At 36.9% G+C, this 14,634-nt stretch overlaps 1 protein-coding gene across 3 annotated transcripts in view; it reads right to left on the reverse strand.

The window, feature by feature from the left end:
* LOC111048334 (integrator complex subunit 2) overlaps positions 1-14,634 on the reverse strand; it is a 102,822-nt gene that overhangs the window by 16,387 nt on the left and 71,801 nt on the right. For all 3 annotated transcript variants that reach the window (XM_039422119.1, XM_039422121.1, XM_039422120.1), the window contains exons 10-13: positions 9,962-10,130; positions 4,804-5,041; positions 2,892-3,032; positions 837-989 (exon numbers count right to left, since the gene is read on the reverse strand). In XM_039422119.1, coding sequence (XP_039278053.1) covers positions 837-989; positions 2,892-3,032; positions 4,804-5,041; positions 9,962-10,130 — 701 coding nt within the window. The remainder of the gene's footprint in view (positions 1-836; positions 990-2,891; positions 3,033-4,803; positions 5,042-9,961; positions 10,131-14,634) is intronic.

Below are 14,634 nucleotides of genomic sequence, written 5' to 3' on the forward strand. Positions count from 1 at the left end.
AGGGGTTTTACGGAAGGTATAATAAAGGTAACTTGTCCACCTTGAAAAACAATAGATGTTATCAAGTTCCCTTTTATTTTATCGCAACAAAACTATTTTTTCAACTCTTCAAGAGCCATTTTCAAACGTGTTACAAGAGCCATTTTTAAAAGTTGCTCTTGAAGAGATTTAGGCCTGGCTTCTGAGCTCGGGATTAAGCTAAGTTCTAGACTTTAAACAGTTGGAGTCAGAAAATTGGCTTTCCAAAACGGGACGTAGTCGCAGTAAATAGTCGCATCAAAATAATCTTTATTTTCTCATTCTATAATATTGGAAACGTTTTTCCTTGCCGAAATGAAACATTCCTAGATAATTCAAAAATAGCTGAAACTTTACACTATTTTATCTTCATTTTATCTTCAATTTTCTAGTTTTTCGAAATTTAATTTAAACGTGGACTGCGATACGCCCCGTTTCAAAAAGCAAATTTTCTGACTCCAGCTGTTTAAAGTCTAGAACTTAGCTAAATCCTGAGCTCGGAAACCGGCCCTTTAAGCTCTTGTGAGCTTTTAAAAGTAGGCTCTTGAAGAGATGAAACTAGTTGTGATCAAAATGAAAGAGTACTTGATAGCATGTATTGTGTTTCAAATCATTTCAGTAATTTTTGAAAAGTGAGTACTTGACCACCTTCTACGAAGAACAAATTACACAGATTTATTTATTTAATACACCGATTTATATTACACAATTTAATAAACGTGGTCATCAATAAATGAATAACAATTTCAAGAATAATTTTTGTATTTCAAGAATGAACATTTCATATTCACTAGTTTCCACATTTGAACGTTTCTTACCTTGTATATGCCGAGGAACAGACGGCTCCAACGTTTTATTGAAGTGCTTGATGAACAGCGGAGCAAAAGGCCAAAGTTCTGTGGCAGGGAGAGACAGCATTTTCTTCAGCAGCCTCTCAGTGTGCAGAGGGGATGAAGACATCACACTCAACCCTGCGGCAAACGGATACAAAACTTAATCAACTGATAAATTGAAAAATATACATAGTATCCCAAAATAAAAGAGCCAAACTTCGGAAATAGGTTCTATGGTTCTATAGGTAATGTAAGCCGTTTTGGGTGTATCCCGTGGCTTTGTATATACATTGTATTGTAAATATTTTTGGTGAATAAATAAATAGAACAAAGAGAAAATGTAGATAAATAGAGAGAAAAATAAAAAATCTCAGTACCCTTTTTTATTTTTATTTCTATTTATATTACAAGTAGCCCTATACAGAAAAGATAGAAAATGTAGAATATTTTTTCCTAAAACGCTTCGTTTACAAGATATTCATTTCGTGTCTTTTACAAAATAATTTTTATCTTCAAAGATTTCCAACCGATCGCTATAAAAATCGATAGGTAATAGGTAAGAGAGTTCAAATAAGAGAGATAAACTGTAGAAAAAATTTTCAACTTTGTCCAATTCGAAATTTTAAAAATGGCGGCCATTTTAAACTTGCAATCCAAAATTGCCGGAGAAAGGTGATAGAGAAATTTACCTACAACAATTCTTTTAGAAAATTTTATTTACAATCCTATTATATAAGCGAGCAATTTCTGTATTTTTATACCTGGTAATTTATATTTATATCTGGTTATTTATGTTCAACGAATCTTGGAAACGGCTTTAACGATTTTCACGAAATTTGGAACATAGTAGGTTTATGATATAAGAATTCGATTGCACTAGGTCTCATCCTTGGGAAAACTCGCTGACGACATTAAAAGGATAATTCATCCTTGGCTGAAACAGCGAGACTTTCGTCGTCTGTGGAAAGTAAAAAAGTGAGTGAGCGAGTGAGTATGTGAAAAATCAAAATATCGCATCCCCGAAATTCATAAGATGACATACAGCCAGCTGTGAAATATAAACACGATCATTTTAGAGAATTGTGTTCTTTATCAATAAACTAGCCGTCAGGCTCGCTTCGCTCGCCATATCCGTCTAGCCAGGGGGCTCCCCGAGCTTCGCTTCGCTCGCCTGCATTTTTCATTTGAGCATTTTTATCATATGTTAGGACAATCCAGTCTGGGGTCCAGACTAAACGTCTGGCTAAACGGATATGGCGAGCGAAGCGAGCCTGACGGCTAGTAATATAATATTCCCAGGATTGAAGTAGCGGTGCCCAATCAATTTTTCCGCGATAAATGCATAAATCTTTCCGCGATAAATCTTCAACTTGGTGCCAACCTAACGAAGTCAACTCAACTTAATGCCAACCTGACAAAATTATTAATTTAGTTGCCAGTTAACTGTTTCGAAAAGGTACTCTATCTAGATTATAGTTCTATAGTAACATATGATACGGAAATTTCAATTATAATTAAGAGATTGGGAGAAGAAGAATATACATTCCAAAAGACGAACTTTAAACCCTTAAAATATTAAATAAGTTAAATGAGTTAATATATTGCCAAAAGAATTCTTAGTGCGCCTCTAATGTCCAACTGAACATACCTACCAAATTTGAACGTTTTTGGTCCGTTAGATATTTAGTTCTGCGAGTGAGTGAGTGAGTCAGTCAGTCAGTGAGTGAGTGAGTGCCATTTCGCTTTTATATATATATAGATAAAAATAACGAGCGAAGCTCGGTGCCCCGATATTCAGTCTAATAATAACAAGGAATTTCCTGTTAAAAGCACGAGTTATAACTTTTGTTGAGAGAAATTTTTGACGATTCAGTCAAGTTAATAAATTTTATGTTAATAACACTAACTCCGGTGTAAACAGCTTCATATGTTCATGCATTTATTTATACTTCACTGCAATTTGTCTAATTAATTGTAATTTTATGACAAATAAATTTGAATACGAGTACTCTCAATACCATTGAAAATAATAGCACTCACCTTCCTCAATTTCAACTTCACTAAGGTCACTGGACTCAGTCTGCTTTGTACTTAATATGATGTCTTCTATCATCCAGTCGTTGACGAGTGCCAAATGAGGAAAGTGTGTTGCTAACAAACGCAGAAGTTGAGGAAATATACCTGCAAGAGATAAAAGTTTTACAATTTTAGGTTGAGCCACATATTCAAAAAATAATTCAGATGATTTGTGTAGTATTAGACTAGTAGTTCTGTGAACAGTAGACCTCGCGTAGTTATAAACCACAGCCTCCTCTTATACTGTCCATCAGAGTAAATCCTGTCTGTATGTTGTGTCGGCGAGATATCGGTGTGAAAAACGGCTAATGGCTGTTGGGGTTGGGTTATCAAAAATGCTTAACATCAAAAGCTAATCTCCTTCAAGACATTCTGGCAACAGGTCAGCCAGAGTTCAAAGCAGAGAAAGGTCGAGAGACAATACTATGTTATTTTAGTTATTAATTGCATGCGTTATTGCATGCAATCAATAGTTCATTTAATAGTGCATAAAAATGCATTCAATGAGTCATGAAATTAATAGTCCACAGCTGATTTTCCACCAAGTTACATTGAGATATTAATTGCATGCACTATTGTAAATATAGTGATATCGGAGTATGGAGGAAATTCCTTTTCCTTTCATATTATCCTTAAAATGCAAACTTTCAAAAACCTTGTGTATACATCGACGTGCAGTTAAAAAAGAAATATTCCTGCCAAATCTCATAGAATTCTATCGACGCGTTTGGTTGTAATTGCGTTACATACAGACAGACGAAAGAAAATCCGAGTTAAAACATAGACCTCACTGCGTTCGGTCAACAATTGAATAGATCAAAAAAATATTCGGAAATACTTCTAATTGATGCTATACTTAAAAAAGTGGAAAATAACTAGTAAATATGTGAAGGAATAAACAATTTTTCATCATCTTCATCCCACCCCGTTCTCTTGGGACGTCACACGATCTCTTCTTTGAAATGGCTGATACATAAGGGCCTGTTTGAGGATCTGGTCATCACTCATGCGATTCACAAGTTTTCACTTCGTCAAATTTTCAGTTCATCAAGTTATCAGTTTTGCGACTTTCCAGTTAGTCAACTTTTCAGTGCGACAGGTTTTCAGTTTTTCGAGTTCTCATTTCGTAAAGTTTTCAGCGTTCGCAACACGGTCAAAACTGCGATCTCGAGTCGACAAACACTCATTTCCGCCCAAGGTGCGAAATATACTATTTCCTCAGATTCAATACGGTACACTAAGGTTCCACAAAAACCTGTTAAGTTTTAATCATGATTAAATGCCGCGAAAACCAATCAGAGAAGGTTTTTCTGAGGAGGCTTCGCTGATTGATTCTCGTAAACTATTGATTCACTTTGAAAATGTTGATATAGTACTTTAAATTAAAAAAATAATGGATCTTGAATAAATCATATCGTTGGTCATGTCAACAAATTAGATAATGTTGATAAAATCGGTTTATCTATAATTTCCAGATAATACTTCTCGTGAGATCCGCTGATTGATTGCAATAGTTCAACAGCTGAACATAATTATGTCTCACTCCCACACAGGCACTAGCATCTTCCGTTATCGACAGACGACGAAATTATCATCTGTTTTTCCAAGAATGAATAATTATTATCTTTTTCATGTCCTTCAGCAAGTCTTCCCAGGAATGAGACCATGTGCAATCGAACTTTTATATCAAGATCCTCCTATATTGCAAATTTCATCAAATTCGTTAGAGCAGATTTGGAGATCCGTTGGACATAAATACATACCCATATACCCAAATAAATATATACAGAAATTGCTCGGATAGAATAGAATTTATAAGGACGGAAAAAATCGTACGTCAAAAAATCGATGTGTATGTAACTAGACCTAAACTTACCCGAATAGCTGTGCTGATCCTTCTCAGCCTGCTGAAGCAGGTACTTGATAGGCAGTTCCGACAGAAACTCAGTCGAATAGCTTTTGATCTTGTCTCGGCCGGCCTTTATATACCCTGTCATGTTGGCCAACCTGACATCCTCATAGTGCAGCACATAATACAGCAGCAGCAGTTGTGCTGTTAGCGAGCTCGACGATTGTTTTGGACTTAGCCTATTACTCAAGTTGGCTGAGTTTTTCTGAAAAGAAATACATTTTTCTACAACTGCGCGTAAAGAAAGAATTTACATACTCAATTCTCCTCGTAAAACAGCTTATTTCTGAGGAGAATCTACTTTTTCGCTCGCTAACCATAAGCGCATGCGCAGTAGATTTTCTTTACGCTCGCAAATCATTCGCGCATGCACATAAGAGTTTCTCCACGCTCGTTAATCAGCTGATGATAAGCAGCTCGCCAAAAGACAAACCATTCTCGGTCAGATCTAAACCTAAAAAGTCGGTAATTGTACCGATTCTACAGCCATGATGGATATCAGTGTAGACGAATTATTATAAACTCCGCCAGATATAAGTGATTTAACAGGTTTGTGCAGTTGTAGAAAAAATGTTGTATGTAATTCGCGCGTAATGCTTCTTTATCGCTCTTGCAAAATTATCACGCTCCGCTTCGCGACGCGTGATTTATAAAAAAATGCATTTGTTTGTAGGAGACAATAATTTTTTATTACAATACATACATTGTTCTGATTAGGATTCTTACTTTACTTGCCCTACTACCGTTGGTGAGGAAGTATTTTTATTGTGAAGAGAATAGCCTTATTTCGGACAATAATACTAATATTCCATTATCGAATTATTTGTAAGGAATTAATAGAATAATTTTATAATATATCTACTATGAATTGTAATATTTATTAATTTTGGCATTAACAAATTATTATTATTTATTATTATTATTATTATTATTCACGCTTTTGCGGATTATACAAATAAGAGGGGCATTTACATGCAACCTCCAATTCTTCTCTATTATTCAGATTGTTCATCAGCCTACATTTCAACTAACAGGTACCTTGCAGTGTTTGACGTACTATAACGTGCCGTATCTAGAAGAACTGATTTTTGCATTTTTTCTACTAGATTGTCTGAAATTATCTAGAATGTCTGAGGATATCAGGCTTGATAAGTAGGACCTGCCTATCAGTGATCATCTGAGCATCCCAAGAGATCTTGACATGGTTTTTCTCAGCAAATGCAGGTGGTGTATATGAATAGTATGGTGGAGTTTCATTCATCATACCATTCTTCAGTTGCAATTCTAAATATACTATTCTTGCAACATTATTGTGCCGCCTTAAGTACTCTCTGGGGGCCAATATTGAGCACCCTGAGGTGATATGCTGAATACTTTCCACAGCAGCAGCACACAACCTGCATCTGTCACTTATGCTCAGATCACCCATGATGTGTCTTCTACAGGCATTAGTGGCTATCACCTGGTCCTGTATGGCAAGCACAAAGCCTTCTGTCTCTGAGAACAAGTTGCCATCTGTGAGCCACCTGGTTGACAGCTCCTTATCTGTTTGGTCCAAGTAGAGGAGACCATAGTAGCGCCCATGCAGCTCCTTCTGCTGCCAATCTGCCTTCAAGGACTGAATAGTGGTGGCCTCGCGTCCACTGGGGTTTCTCAGATCAAGTGCAGTGTGACCATTGTCTAAGCGGCACATGCCCATCAAGATGTTGGAATCAGCATTCTTGAAGTAGGTCCTCAGCTTTTTCTCCTGATTTGCACATAGATCTGATATATTCAGCAGACCGCGACCACCAAATTTTCGAGGCAAGTAAAGTCGGCTCATTGATGCTCATTGATTTATTATTATTATGTTCATTTTTCATCACATTACTATGTGAGTTTTTCATCAAAATCGGTCTATGACAAGACTTTGATATGAATTATTCTGCTGCTAGGTTTAAGAATGCCCTAACCATTGATACAGTGTTGAGCATCACTGCCTTCTGCATCAAGTAGATCTTGTTTCTCGAGGCACCCAGATGACTTAGGTTTGCAGTCACTTTTCCCCCCATCAATCCAACTGCAGATATTATGACTGGAACGATTTCCACTTTCTCTTGATGCCAGATATCCTTTATGCCAAGGGAAGATACTTGGAATGGAAGATTCAGCATGGAATGCCTACATCTATTAAGACTGTTTCCCTGCTGCTCAGCTTATTCATCAGGATTAAATCTGGCCTGTTATGTGGAATCGTTCTGTCAGTCAGCACAGATCTGTCTCAATACAGCTTGTGGGTATTGTTCTCTAGGATTGAAGTTGGAGCATATTGATAGTAAGGAACTTTCTCGACAATCAACTTATGCCTTGATGCCAAATCCTGGTGCAGTATGCCAGCAACATCATTATGCCTCTTGAGGTATTCAGTGCCTACAATTGACCTCTTGAGGTATTCATTGACTGGCAGGAAAACACAATGTGCTGTACTGTCTCTGATGCCATACCACAGCGTCTACAAAGGTCATCGTTCAAAGGTAGCTTCATTATATATTTTTTCTAATTTTTGGTGGCTATCACTTGGTCTTGTATAGCCACAATGAAGCCTTCTGTTTCAATGAACAAGTCACCATGCTTTAGCCAGGCATTCGATTGATCTGCATCCATATCAGGCTTTCCTAATGCAAATGCATGCCTCCCATGCAACTGTTTCTCCTCCACTGCTCCAGAGCCTCGCTTTCATGCTGATTGCTACTTTGGGCAGCATTAATGTTTCGCTCAAATGTTTAATATTATTAATGTTTATTATTATTATATCAGAATTAGGGTAGAATAATAAATAGTTCATGGTTCAGAAGCTTGTTCTCTGTTTTCCAGTTTTTGTTATGATTTGATAATACTAGATGAATGAAAAGAAATACGCATATTTGAGAACGTTAGAAAAGCTTTATATTCTTTATAACTGCATTTACTTACTACAAATACTATATTTACTTGATTTTTTACTACGACTGCAAACATATAGACAAAGTCTAGGTTTAAAACTGATCTATGAGCCGAGAAACGAAATCTGGAGAGAGCCATTAAAACACGTTGTGACTTGCATGTAGCTGCCCTTACTGAACGCAACCAGCAAGTGCACGCGTTCAGTGTGAGTGTTCCTATAGCTCTTTCCACATTTTGTTTCTCATTTGCGCGCTTGGTCATGCATGACCACGCGTGCACTTTCACATATACGCATCCAATCTGATCATACCCTCACTCATATCGAATCCAGCAGCAAGATTAACTTTTTGAATCTGTAAATTCATTGAAGCTGGGTTCAAATACAAAACATACAAGAGTTGTTGTATTTAACTACTAAAATATTGTGCTATTGTCTGTAAAAAATGTTTAAAGCTGACTGGCAAAATCTTAGCCATGTTAAAATAGAAAATATTTTAAAAAGGAATACAGTCATAGAATTCAATCATAATCAATGTTACTTTAGCCTAATCTTACCTTGAACTGAACTATAACATTATTAATTTACATTAACCAATGCACAAATCAAATACATGATTAGAAAAGGACCAACATGCCTAGCCTAACTAACTATTTATGTCGTCGTTGGCAACGGGTTGTTGTGGTAGCCAGAGTAGGCACGGAACATTGTGTTCTAATACAATGTATACTCATTATAAATAAATAACTTGGTAATTAACTTGACTTAGAGACTGTTCACATGACAGCGATTTACGCTCGATTGTCGCGCGGTTGACCAACCGAGCGGTTGCCAGGTATAGGGAAAGACATGGTGCCGTACACATGCAACGCTCGGTTCTAGTAGTCGCCGGCAAATCGCGGCGGTTGTAGTCTGCAGTCCAACCGCTCGGTTGTCGCTCGGTTGCCGGGCGGGTCGATATACTGGAGCAGGCATGAAAGCGTACACATGTATTCAGTCAACAGAGCGGTTTCGAGCAGAGCAGTTCACATAGTGCACATTCTATTACAATTTCAGTTCAATTAAAATTTATTCTATTAAAATTTTTAGTTCAGTTAGTTAGTAAGTTCAGTTTAAGTTAGTTTGTAGAGGATCATAGTTCATAGTAGTATCTAGTTCAGTTTAGTTTCAAGTAGTTCATAGTAGAAATATGGAAGTGGGCTAGATACTTTGACACTGAATTGTGTTTATCGATGAGAGTGGCGAAAAGAAAGTGCAGGAGTGCTCGGATAACAGGAATAGATCTGAAAAGGTCTGTTTGGCAGGAGATAACAGGCATTTTTTCAGAGAGCAGCAGTTCACAGGAGCGAAAAACAGCCTTAGGTATACTTGGGCTAGTATATAGTATAGGGCTAGTACATAATTTCATTATGTATTTGATTTTTTTTTTAAATAACACCAGCATGATAATATTCTACACACAGTAATATGAATAATGTAAGAAGCAGTGATATTAAAGTAATATAGTTATAAAGATTGAGTACATAGATGTTGTAGTAATTATTTATTATAACCGAGCGCAAACCGCTCATGAATCGCTGTCATGTGTACGAGGCTGGCAAACCGAGCGAAAACCGAGCGTAAATCACTGTCATGTGAACAAGCACTTATTATTATTATTATAATTTATTTCATAAAAGATTTAATTTGACTATTATCGAAATAGTTTCTTTGTGGCTCTCCAACCTTAAACTTCTTTCCCTCAACTAGAAACTAAAACAACCAAGTTTTTAATATAGTTATGTACAATCCTATTTCATGGTATTTTTCATTTTATATTGTATTTCACTTTTTTCTTACCATTTTTGAAATTATGTTTCTGGGACAAATAAATATTGCTACCTAATTTAATTTGCTACCTAGTATGAGTAAGTATTGACATAGAGAAACAATTGCATGTGTAGATATCCCATGGTATAGGGTGTTTATATCGCAACTTTTACTGTTAACTCAAGCTGATAGTCCACGTAGTTCTTTCCTGTGAAGCTTTATGACGCTGGTATTCTCTCATATTGTGCCGTTCATACACTCTTACCCGATCAAAACCGTAAAAATCGACAATAATCGACAGTAATCGGCTTGAGATAACAGTAAAAGTTGCGACATAAACGCCCTATACCATGGGATATCTACTTACGCTATTGTTTCTCTATGGTATTGACTTACTTGGTGTGTGAGTGAGTTTCGGAATATCCTGCGTATTTCTTCTTCGTCAATCGGCTGATTGGTGTTTTCTGAGGGGGACTTGGAACCTGGTACAAGTATCGAATTAACATACACCTCAACCAGTGCAGGTAGAACTGGGTGCAACGGTGCATCACTCGAACAAATTTGTCTGAAAATACAAGTAAATTAATTAAAAATAATGAAAAACTCAAGAAAGATAATTGATTTTAAGCACACAGAGCCATGTTTATAAACAACAATACACTAAAAGCACTTCATTTGTATGGGCTAATTTATTAAAATTAATAAAAACAATATAAAAATATGTAGTACCCTCTTTATTTGAAGCATTTTAAAACTTTAAATTAAACATGAATAAATAAAATTTTCAGTCGAAATGTTTCAAGTTTTAAAATGTTTTGAATAGAAAGGGTACTCTCGTACATGTTTTTATACTGTTTTTAATAACAATACACTTTGTAACGGAAAGTTTTTTTTAATAAGTTTTTTAATAAGCTGCGTTGAACTGTTTGCAGTTTAACACCAAAGTTATTAACAAAATGTTAATAACTGAATACTTATAGATTCTATTAGATTGAACATAATCTATCATACACATGATGAACATATGAGTTTGTCAAGTTCCGTTCAATCTAATAGAATCTATAAGGGTTAAGTTATTAACACTGTTAATAACTTTGGTGTAAACACATCTATAGAAGCTGTGCCAGATTGAGGCCAATACGCATCATCTACATACAAGGTGCGGCAGTCAATCGGGCGATTTTAAAAGCGTTATCAAGAGTGAATGATTAGATTTATTGACATGAAACATACAAAAACACAGAGTAAAGATAGCAACATTTAATTTACAAACTCAAAAAACTAAAGAAATAGAGAAGAAAAGTCTTATTTTCGAAAAATAACATCTGTCAGATGTCCACCATTCCTATGTATGCACTCAGTAAGTCTTCTGCTAACATCGCTCATTACACGTTGCAGCATCTCACTGGAATTTGTTCAATTTCATTCTGAATTCGATTTTTCAACTCTGAATTGTGTGTGTGCTGGAGACATAAACACTTTTCCTTTTAAGTAGCCCCACAGAAAAAAAATGTAGGCTGAAAGATGGGGATTGGCCGGCCATCCGATATCCCCATGTCTCGAGATTACATGATGGGAAACATGTTCCTTACAGTTGCCATGGACTTTCTTGCAGTGTGATGGTAGCCCCTCTTGTTGGAAGAACGTGTCTTCGTTCACAGGAAGATGAGCAATTGCAGGAGCTAAGAAATTCTGCACAACGTTGGACATAGCGTTCCCCTGTCACAGTTACAGCCTTTCCCTCTCATCTTCAAAAAGTAGGGACCAATAATTGCAAAAGAGGAGATAGCATACATACAGTAACTTTCAAGCTATGGAGTGTTTCTCGTGGATTTCGTACGGGTTTGCATCTGACCAATAGCGGAAATTTTGGTTGTTAACGTATCCTGACAAATGGAAATGTGCTTCGTCGCTCATCAGTGAGTTGTTAATAAGATTCTGGTTTCCATTAATCAACTGCAGAAGTGTCTCACAAAATTGAAGTCTGTTTCCATGGTCTTGGTCCTGTAATGCATGAACAATTTGAATTTTGTACGCATGGAAATAAAGATCTTGATGTAAGATTCGTCGAACGATGCGGTCTGAAAGCCCAAGTGCCACAGAATGACGATGCGCTGAGCGGCGTGGACTCCGTTCAAAGGCCTCTCTAACTACCGCTATGTTCTCTGGTGTACGCACTTTTTTACACTCCACCTCTCTCTTCACTGTAGAACAGTTGCCTCAAAGTTACGAACCCAGGTCTTATGACATTGCTGATGAGCAGCATTATTACGATGAATCTCGAACTCTCTTCTAAATTCACGCTGAGCGATCACATAGCTGTCCCCGTTTTATAAAATGCTTTTACGCATAAGCACGCTGTGCTCCTGTCCACTGCTCCATTGTACTAAAATGCTTTAAAGTTTTCTACACGATGGGCGTAGCATCGTTCTCCCCACTCCAGCCAAACGAACACAAGCGCTGTTGCAAAATCGCAAGATTGACTGCCGCACCTTGTATTTAACGATAATATACTATTACATGAAGGTATGGTTGTATTTATTATGCGTTTCATTCCGGGTGGAAACGAACAGCTGATCTATCTCTGTTTAAACTGAGATGATGGTATATTTTGAATGAATACTTCTAAGGTTTGTATTGCCTTTGTATTGATTGCATAAGTGAGTCAATGCTTACAAAGTAACATTTATCAAAATGACTTTTCATTTTGTTGAGTTGAACGTGGATTTACCACTTCTATATAACTAAAGAGAGCACTAATTGTTTACTGCTGATAATATAATAAATTATGACAGGGTGAGAGAGGAAGTGAAAGTAGGTGTGAAAATCCATGGTGAAAAAATAGACATGCTGAGTGCCGGTTGCACAACAGCCGGTTAAATTTTAACCGTGATTAATTCCACGAGAACCAATCAGAGAAGCCTTCTTTTCAAAAACGCCTTCTCTGATTGGTTTCGTCAAACTAATCACGGTTAAAATTTAACCGGCTGTTGTGCAACCGGGCCTGAGATTTGCAGATGACATAGCAATTATGACTTAAAGTGAAGAAGATCTGGAAAGAATATTGTGCATAACAAATGAAAATAACGGTATGGTAGGAGAATACAGCATGAGAATAAACGCACTCAAAACAAAAATACTAGTCTGTAACAGAAACAGAGAGAATAGTACGGTAATTAGGCTGAAGAATGAAGTCATAGAAGAAGTAAAGGAGTTCGGCTATCTCTGAAGCAGAATCAGTAATGATGGAAGAAGTAGTGAAAACATATCGCTATAGTGGGGTTCACATTATAAGTGGAGAAAGATATGAGAAAAACGTTGCCGAACCTCTGTCTTGTCAATGCCCTCTATAGACAGTATCAGATACAGGTTTATTTGATGTGATATGAATTATTGTTCATTCTCGTTTAAAATAACCAATTATAATTTATTAAGCAATAAATTATATTTTTATTAATTTCATAATGAATTTACATAATTAGGATGAAATATTCTGTTAATTATTAATTCTACATGGTTAAAGACGATCTGGCAACAGAGCAAAGCGAGAAAGAGATAGCGCTATCCGCTTTGTTGAATGATAGACAAGGATAGCAACACCATTGCTAATCAAACACTGCCATTATAATGTGAGCCTCACTATAGCAGGATTTATCAAGCCCAACGGCTAACCAAAGAGAGATAGAGAATATAATTATTTAGTGTCATGCTTGGATAGATATTTTCAGAGATATTAAAAGTAGTTCGAAATAGGATATAGGTCTATCAGTTTATCAAGTTTAAATATCAAAAATCTGGTGTGGCGCACTCACACAACTTTCCTTGCCGCTATGAAAATTGATCACCTAACGCTAGTGTTCACGCGCACCTCAAGTCTACTCATAAACAAAGATCTGAGCCAGCTGGTGACAGGACAATAATGCTGGAGACACATGAAGTCTGCTATCTCTTCATAGTGAATCATTTAATAGAATCAACAGTTGCAACAGTTGTTTGCAATTGGTTATCACTTTTTCTCGAATACGAGCTTATTTCAATTTTAGGTGAAAATGTTACTGAACATTAATTGTAGTATAGATTTCATGCTCAATCTTTTCCACTCGATTTTTTTTGTTTAAATTGTATCTGAAGCCTGATAATTGGGAATCTAAAATCAAACTTTGCTTAGATGGAGCGGAGCTCGTGAAATTTAGATGAAAGTCGCTTATCAATGACTATTTCAAGTATAAATTGAAACAAATCGTTGGAGCCGTTTTTGAGAAAATCGCGAAAACCCTGTTGTGCATATACACACACACAACACACACACCACACAACACACACACACCACACACACACACACCACACACACACCCACAAACAAACACACACACACACACACACACACACACCACACACACACACACAACACACACACACACACACCACACACCACACCACACACACAACACACACACACACACACACAACACACACACACACACACACAACACACACACACACACACACACCACACACACACACACACACCACACACACACACACACACACACAACACACCCCAACCCCCGGTTTTAAGCCGAGTTGAGATCCATGTGTTCCACCAGCTGAACGAGATCCAGCAGAAGGAGCCATTTTAGAGGAAAAATACCTTGACACTTTTGTAGTTCCAATCTTCTACATCACTGCAATCACTTTTGTTTTATCATTATTCCAATAATCAAAATGTGGGTGCTATCACTGCGAGATCCAATATGTGAGTCGCTGTGAGATCCATCAACCTTTGAAAAGTGGTGGGGAGAGCAACCCTGTTTGATTACGGTCACAAGCAGATCCGACTAATACACATCCTGGTTGATTGCGGTGTGGAAGCAGATCCGCCTAATGCGACGGTGCCAAGTGATACCTGTGTTGCCAGATCTGAATTAAACAGCAATTTAGAGGCGCACCGTATTTTTTCCCTTTATTGTCATCCAAGCTGTTCACACACTGAACAAACAACATGGTCACGTGAGATCACTAATTGAGGTGGATATTATTCAATTATCATATTATTATGAGATATAATT

Source organism: Nilaparvata lugens, chromosome 2 (assembly GCF_014356525.2).
Source record: "Nilaparvata lugens isolate BPH chromosome 2, ASM1435652v1, whole genome shotgun sequence".
Lineage (NCBI taxonomy): Eukaryota > Metazoa > Arthropoda > Insecta > Hemiptera > Delphacidae > Nilaparvata > Nilaparvata lugens.